Source organism: Notolabrus celidotus, chromosome 22 (genome assembly GCF_009762535.1).
Source record: "Notolabrus celidotus isolate fNotCel1 chromosome 22, fNotCel1.pri, whole genome shotgun sequence".
Taxonomy (NCBI): Eukaryota; Metazoa; Chordata; class Actinopteri; order Labriformes; family Labridae; genus Notolabrus; species Notolabrus celidotus.
In genome coordinates, this window is record NC_048293.1 from 4,419,482 (window position 1) to 4,428,013 (window position 8,532).

The 8,532-nt window shown below is 39.8% G+C and overlaps 1 protein-coding gene across 1 annotated transcript; it reads left to right on the plus strand.

The window, feature by feature from the left end:
• The first annotated feature begins 238 nt into the window (after window positions 1-238).
• Window positions 239-6,112, plus strand: crip1 (cysteine-rich protein 1). Its single transcript, XM_034674269.1, has 5 exons — window positions 239-419; window positions 4,152-4,246; window positions 5,330-5,387; window positions 5,670-5,714; window positions 5,862-6,112. The coding sequence occupies exons 1-4, from the start codon at window positions 380-382 to the stop codon at window positions 5,708-5,710; spliced, it is 234 nt and encodes a 77-aa protein (XP_034530160.1). The 5' UTR covers window positions 239-379; the 3' UTR covers window positions 5,711-5,714; window positions 5,862-6,112.
• Window positions 6,113-8,532: the final 2,420 nt, after the last annotated feature.

Sequence of the window (8,532 nt, forward strand, 5' to 3'; positions counted from 1 at the left end):
TAAATTAATTCATGTTAAAAAGAACACTTAAAAACACTTTAATAATTACTATAAAAATCATTCAATGAGGATCATGATTCCTCAGATTATAAGAGTTTAATTTCGGTTTGTATTAGATTGCTTTGCCATGATGTTTTTGCACTTACAGAAACTACACTGAAGCCTCTCCCACCTTGGAAAAAAACAAAAAGTTTCAGATGAACTATTTCCTCGGCGGTATAAATACAGTCAGAGCGCACATCTGCACATCAGATCGAGGCGTGGCCAGTCTGAGTTAACAGGTGGGCGAGTCTGTACAGCTGCAGTCACACTTCATCCTCAGGATACATACTGCTGCACCGGTTCTCTCTCCGTTAGACTATCTCACATCTGCATCAAAATGCCCAAGTGCCCAAAGTGCCAGAAGGAAGTATACTTCGGTAAGATTTGTATCTTTGTATCTTCTTTTTTTTTTTCTTTCCCTGCAAGGAGTAGAATGTCGTGTTATTGCATGAGGACGTTTCTTGATTCATAAAAGCAGCGTGTTTTCTGCACGAATGAGGAAACAGGAAACTGAGTGACAAGATGACCAGCACATGACAGCGTGCTGAATGTGTATATTAAATAAAATATTAAGCAACCGGTTCTTAAAAAGTAAATAAATGATGCATGATGCACTTTAGTAGTCATGTTAGTGGAGAGTTTGAAAATTGGTAGCAGTATTGAGATCACTTACTTGTTTAAAACGTCGAAGATGACCTTCCTTGTAATACAGCACGTGTAGAAGTATCATCAGTGTCACATTTAACTAGTAATAACATGTAAAAGTACTTTTTGAAGAAATTGAGCTTATTTTAACTGCTTTTTACTTTATTGGTAGTTAAATTAACTATACAGTATGATATCACATATATTAATGTTACTGTAAGGCTATATGTGTAAAAATAAGAACTTCCATGGTAGTTACTATACCTGCAAGCATATGTAATGGAGTGAAAATATCCCCAATGTAATTACTGGTAATATATAAGTAAAAAGTAATTATAAGAATTTTAAATTATTATACTGTAACTCCCCAGAGTAAAGAAAAAATTTCCTAAAATGTAACAGCATGGTCCTGACAGGGAGTATTCTGCACAATGAGTGGGCCTTACAAATGCTATTGCATGCAGGCGTAATTCTGAATGTATCACATTTTCAAAGTTCAAGTTTGAAAATCAAAATCTGAAGACAAAGTTTTGCTCTGAAAGAGTTACGGTTCACTCTGAATGTATAGGTAGAAGATTTTGAAAATAGAAACACTCAGTTAAAGTAAATCATTTAGAAATTTTGACATCTAGGGCTGTGCTGATTTTATTTGCTTAGTTTCAGTCTGTCTTGCTGTTTTTATGTATGCACATGATTGCATTTTTGTAGATCACCACAGAGCCTTAAAAAGTCTCGGTACTCTGTAAAACTCTTTATTATCAGGATACTGAGTAGTTAAAGGTTTTGCTGTTTGAAAAATGACGTGGTGGAGAAAGTCTTGATGGAGCAGAGGAAGCAGCTTCTCAGAGCAATCTTGTAGCTCCATCCCATGAGGATACAATCAAAGCAGGGAGCACTTACTGCTTCCGGGGAGGAAAAGGGACAGCTCCATTTTACACTCGTCTTAATCCATTTACCACATCTCCTGCATCTCAGTACTGCAGTAGAGTAAATCTTCCCCTGAGAGGCGATCTGAGGTCGAGGCCAATACAGAATATAAAGCCAAGTCTTTGGACTGTCAGTCAGATGAATTGACCGTGAGACTGAACCTTGCTTCCAGTTTTTCCTCTTTTTGGATAAACTTTCCCCTTCCCAGCCAAAATAAGCGGACCGATTTGTTTCAGCCAGAACAAGCCGACCAATTTTTCTTTACAGCATTGGATGAGAAAAATGCTCGTCTGTGAAACACCACTGAGGGAAAGTAGCCTTAAACAAAGCTTTGTTTTATTTTAACAGAGCAAAGTGTCATCATTTTCCTGTAACGCCTGAATCAATATCTATTATAAACCCCTCTTTGCAGTCAGTGATCGACCACGACACACCTCACTACTGCTGCACTGCCTAACCCGCTCTTGCTTTTGCTGCCCATCCATCTTAATTTTTCTAAGCTCTCAGATGGAAACAATCAGGCTACTGCTTCCTCTGTGAATGGGGAGGCGGAAATTTGTGTAGTTCCAAAAACAGAAAGAGCAAAAGACAAAATACATTGAATACTCAGTTTTTTTCTTGAAACTCATGAGGCCGCTCATTTCTTCTCTGTAGGTGACCTACTTCAAATTACGCAAAGAAGTACTCTCATTTCTTATTAGCTTAATGTGCCACATGTAGGATCAATCCTTAAAAGAATAGACACAGCATTTGAATTAATATGTTCTAGAAATGCTGGGAGGCAAATAAGGATATCTTTGGACAAAGCTAGGCTTGCCAGTTTCCCGCTTTTTTGTGCCAAGCTAATTGTCTTTTAGCTTTAGCTTCAACTTGAGAGTGTAAGCAGTCATTTTGATTATAAATCTAAGAACACCCTGCAAGAAACCAGTTTACTTCCAAATATAACCCATACAATAGGCAGGATTTTAGAGACATTTGTAGATCTAAGTTAACGGTTTTCTTCTTATGGATGGTTCAAAGCCAACAAAAAGCTAGCTAACGAAGAGTAGCTTCAGATTATACTCAGACTGGAAAATATCAATCTTTTTATTGTGCTTCCAGTAAAAAAAACATATGAACCAAAAAGCTAAGAACCCTTAGAACCCTTAGCTATTTTTGTCCAGCTCTTGCATATAAAGACGGTTTACATAAATGGCTAAATATCCCTTTACTAATATACAGTCCATGGCCATGTTGTGAGACTGTTATTAAAGGTCAATCACTCAAAACGTAGACTGGATCTGTTTTATTTACTTTGACCTGACATTTTACAACCTCTCCATGAATCTTTTTTTGGGATGGTATGAAGCAGATATTTGAACAGCTTCCTCCATAGTCTGTTTTTCCATTCACATTCATGTCTGTTTGTGTATTTTGGACGGCTGCAGCCAGTGAGAGTTGATGCAGAGAGCAGATCAGATAATTCGTCTGCCTGTCACGCCTCATTTCTTGTCTTATCCCAGGTCAAATAAAGAAGCTGTGCACTAAACTATGCTCCACCAAATCCATGTCCAATAAAGAATAAATACATACATGGTTGTCATCCCAACGCAATCAGGAGAGCTCTACTTAGGTTATAAGACTATCTTCAGGCTAACGATGTGCTCTATCGGATCATATTTTTTCATATCAGCCCAACCACATATTCGCTGAAATGTTTTCATGCCACTGGCCTGATAAGTTGACCTCGCCCTAGAGTACTTTCACTCATTTCCACTGGCTGTTCTGTAATCTCATACCAGATCTGGCTATTTTTAGTTAGAAAGTGCATCATATCCTGGTATTGTGGGAACATTTAGAGACCAGTAGTTTTGCATGAAAACAATTTAAAAAAAATCATGCATCTGCACTCCCCCCTGACTTTCTTTATGCTGTTATGCAGTTTTGTGCACCTCAGTTGCAACATAGGTTGCAGCTTCAGATCATGTTGTTAACACTTCTCTGTTCCCAGCATTTCCTGTGCTTGCCTTCTTTGACCTCATGCATTCACTGATCAAGGCATTTTTTTGATTTAGCTTTGCAAGCAGTTTCCCTGCCAGATTCTCACTTGTTATCAAGCTCAAAAGTAATCTAAACTTGTTTACATCTGCTCCATTAAAGATCCAACACTGCAGGGTCAGTCAGTCTCTACTTTTACCATCCTTCAGATGGGCGTTTGTGCAGATCCACCCTGCAGATAAAAAACAACTTTATCAGAGTTTATGAGGCAGGAAGAGAGATTCCCCAGGGTCAGTCAGTTCTCTTTTGCCCTTAAGTGCCACGCCCGGACAATGTTCTCAAAGTTATCTGCAAAGACATAATCCTGCTTGTCTAAAACTGATATCTGGTAGCGGCTCTATGAGGTCATACTTTAGTGAGTCTCATCAGTTGAACCACAGACCAGATCCATGTGTGACCCTGTGACACTTGCATCACCTCTGCAGACTACAGAAGCTCTCTTTGTGGTGAAAGCTTCAGTGGAAGTGGTTTTCAATTTTGTCTCTTGGTGTGTTTTGCAGCTGAGAGGGTGACATCACTTGGCAAGGACTGGCATAGGCCCTGTCTGAAGTGTGAGAAGTGCAACAAGACACTGTCGGCAGGCTCACATGCAGAGGTGAGGCTACTGCAATAAATGCATGTATTATGTAGAAGCCACTGAATTTAAGATGAGTAATCAAAACTCTTAAGCTTTTACACTAATAGCACCCTAAACTTATTTTAGGTATTTATTTGCATCAATTTTATGAGGTTTTAAAGCATCTCTTATACTGTTCTGTTAGCTACGACAACCTCAATGTGTAGCTTAGATTATGGAATGCTAGTAGCCCAAAATCATATAGTAAAATCAATTCAAAAGAGGCCCAGGCTACATTCACGATTATCTATGCAAAATATGAAAAGGTTACATAGCACCGCCTACTGTATTATTCTGCTAGCTAATTTAACCAACAAACTAACAGCTAAGTTTAGTTAAAGATTTGCAAGTATTTGGCTAGTTGGGAAGAAATGCATGTTGTTAGATACATTTATGACTTGGCCTATGAGTTTAAGATTATTCATAAAAATGTAATCTAAAACTGCTCTGTTAGCTAGGCTACTGCAAGCCACAAGATAACAGTCAAGTGCAGTCCATGACAATGTGAAGAGTTATCTAGTAGCCCAAAAGTAAATAAGAGTTAAATCAATTAATTAACAAAAGGCCAAAAAGTTCAACACGATGCAACAGAAATATTATATGGTTACAGAGAACCTTCTATTATATTGCCCCGTAAGCTAATTCGACCTACAAGCTAACAGTCAAGTGTAGTCTAAAATGTTGAAGAGTTAGCTTGCTGCCCTTAAACACCTTTTTTTCTAGGCCCCAAAATCAAAATGATATGTAAAAAATCTTATAAGGTTGTAACACCTAAAAAAATGTATTACTCTAGCTACTCCGACACTCAAGCTAACGGAAGTGCAGTCTGAGGTAATGGACAGAGTTAGCTAGTAGCACCGAAACCACCATATTTCAAAACACAAAATGGGACAAGTATCAAATCCAGATTCACATTCAGAATTATTTGAGGTCATTTATAAAAAAAATTATTAAGATTTGTCTCAAAAGACTCAAAAATAGCACTTTCTGTATGTTATATCAGCACTTTGGTGTTTTGGTATTTTTGATACAACGGTGCTCATCCTTCTTTCCTTCTTGTAGCATGAGGGCAAGCCATACTGTCACAAGCCCTGCTATGGTGCAATGTTTGGACCTAAAGGTGAGTGTGTTCTCCTCAGATGATCCCTTTCCCACAATGATCAAGCTCACTACTCTATTGCTATGTCTAAACTTTACTGTAGATAGTATTGTAAGATGTTTTGAGTGTACTTGGCACCAGTGATAGCACACACCTTTACTCACAAAGCTTTCTGCCAGAAGCAACGCCCTGTGTGAGGATAACGTTTGTATCTGATAAGACCATGAGGCACTTTCACTTGAAACAAGATGTGTGACGTAAAAGTCACGTTACTGATGTAAAAATTGCTTTCTTTGCACTCAGGATTTGGACATGGTGGCACAGAGAGCCACACATATAAATAAAGAGGTAGGTCTTCACCATCATTTGCATGTCTTGGTTTATCTCATTCATTTACATGCCATTTGTTAAGACAAACCCAGACTTTGACCCCAAGCAAATCCACCCATTGTACTTTGTTCTGCTTCATGTGTGCTTTCTCTGCTTCATCATCAGGTGCTGTAAAATGTTGCCTGGAAACTAGATCGCAGACGCCAGCATGGTCACACAAGTCCCAACAATAATAAGCAGCATACAACCTGTGGTCTCATCAGAAGCTACATGTTGTGTGTTGTATTTGATGTCTCTGATCTGTGTTTTCTGAAGATGGATTGTATATTCCCATGATAGAACAAGAGAGGAGGTTTTCCTCCAAGTATCTTCCTTTTCTCAAGGTGGAAAATCTGAATAAACATTTTTAAAATTTGTGGTATTTTTCATTTGAAGAGTCTGTTCATGAAAGGTCCTTGTATTTTAGCAAGTTTTGGGATAATGCAAGATCACAACTTTAAAAAAGTCATGTCATTCAACTGTTTTGGACATCTAAATGTTACATAATGTATCTTTATATTTGGCCACTTGAAATCCTTTCTGTTATTTTCAACTTTTCAAGCCACTTTTTTGGTGTGTATTGAAAAACAAAACATACCTTAATATTTTGAGATAACCTAGGTGTGCAGTTCTTGGACCCAACAGCAGAAGCTATACATTCAAAGTCTCTTTTTTTTGTGAAGTATGAATACGAGTCACAAGTAAACCAAGAGTTAGTCACAAATCAAAGGACACGAAAACACAACCTAGGTGAGGGAACAATCTGACGACTGACAGGTGTGTGGAGCTGAGGTGATTGTGGCTGCAGGAGCTTAATGACTAGATGGGTCCCAGGTGTGCAGAAGGATTGGTAACAGGAGTGTGATTAAGTGGCAAGCTAACACACACCCTGTCATAGACAGAGAGAAACTATCAGGAACATTAACACACACAAGGAAGGAAAATGTAACTGATACCCTATGGAAGAGGAACGGCGCACACCGTGACAGAGATACTACACATCAGCACATATAGCCTCCACTGCTACTATAATGTATGCCAGTTGAAAGTTGAATGATTTAGCGTTGACCTCTGAAACAGAACCAAGAAAAATTGAAATTTAACATCTGCAATTCCATCAATCCCGTGCAGAGTCCATCCACTGAGGGAAATTGATTAATATGATTGAAATCTCCAGAACAGTCACTAAATTGATTTCATGGTGAGGCTGTTTTTCCAGCTGTTTCCACGGTCAGGAATAAACGTTCAGTCTTCAGTGAGCTTTAAATGAGTTGATCCAGCACAGAACATCTTACTGTGTCACAAGTGCATCTATTTTTAACATTAGTTAGGATTAATCAAGGCATAATCAAGATGTCAGCCCTGCTCATGCTGCTGCATTGTGGGTAGCGGTTTGGAACAGCTGAGGTCTCCCTGAGTCTCTGCAGATCCACCAGATGCTTCCTCTTTGGTTCTTTTGGGCTCCTCTGCCAGGCTCTGCAAGGCCACCCTCACTGTGTGTGTGTGAATCACGTAGCAGCAGCCCGCCTCTGTCAGTGCCTTTGCCATCGCAGCTTTACTGTTGCTGTGGCAACAGACACAAACAAAACCCAACAGACAGCCAGGGTGACTGTCGGTCTGGCTGTCACCCTTTTTCCTCTGCAACAAAGGCGCTCACTGTCGCAGGAAAAAAACCCGACTAAGTCCAGGGACACTGAGGGAAACATGCAGAGGATGTTTGGCATTGAAGCACTTTTACAGTTTTAATGACATTTGCTGTTAAATGAATTACACATGTGACATATTCATGCCTTCTTTGCACTTTTGTTCCAAGTCAGCATTATATGCTCATACGTAGCCATCACCTTCTGTCAGTCATTGCTTTGACTCTTATTGGGTTCACTCTTTATCATCTCATCATGATATGGAGCTCAAAGTAGAGCCGTTGGCCCCTCGCATCAACAGGAGCCAATTGAGGGGGTTTGGGCGTTTGATAGGGATGCTTCCTGGACATTAGAGGTGTTCTGGGCACGTCCAATTGGAAGGAGGCCCTGGGGTAGACCCACTGCCCGCTGGAGGGATTATATGTTCCACCTGGCCCGGGAAAGCCTCAGGCTCTCTCATGAAGAGCTGGACTACACTGCTTGGTAGAAGGATGTCTGAGTCGATGACCCCTTCCTGGATAAGCGTAGGAAAATGGATGGATGGATGAACCCATTAGCTTCAAGCCCGTGTGCCTGTAATCTTTACAACACAATTTCATTGATTCACAGTTTTGGGAAACCCATCTCACTGACTGCTCTGCTTTATGCCGTCATTAACTGCTGGCTCGGCTCTTCTCTCAACCTGTAGCAAGAAAGGACGTCCAGGAAAATCTGGTCTTGTTATAAGTGTGGTGTCTGCGGATAACTTCTCCTATAGGAACCAGTACAATTCTGCATGAGTTAGGGTTAGGATTGCATATATAAGGTGAATGAACCTTCCTTTTTATTTGCTTTACACCATCTTGACTAGACGGCACTCAGGAGGGACATTTTGAGTTTCTGCAGTGGAGACAAATTGAAAAATGTCACTGCTGATGTGAGCGCAGAAATCAGGTCTGAGGAGATAAATACTGCCAGGCTGAGTCTGTGTGTTCAAAGGCAGTGAAGTGTTTCACTGTTTTGACATGGTGTCATGGTCTGAGTTTGATAATAATAATAGTTTACATTTTGAGAACGCAAATATCTCTCTCTCACTCAGGCTTCTGCACAGGAAATACCAACAATCTGGCTGTCATGGTGATGCGTCCGGATGTTTGTGTGAAACTGCATCACCC

Excerpts from the sequence above, each read along its gene's own strand:
- crip1 (XM_034674269.1), top strand. The coding sequence starts at position 380 with ATGCCCAAGTGCCCAAAGTGCCAGAAGGAAGTATACTTCG. Across the intron at positions 420-4,151 it reads CCAGAAGGAAGTATACTTCG|CTGAGAGGGTGACATCACTT; the intron begins GTAAGATTTGTA and ends TGTGTTTTGCAG. Across the intron at positions 5,388-5,669 it reads TGCAATGTTTGGACCTAAAG|GATTTGGACATGGTGGCACA; the intron begins GTGAGTGTGTTC and ends CTTTGCACTCAG.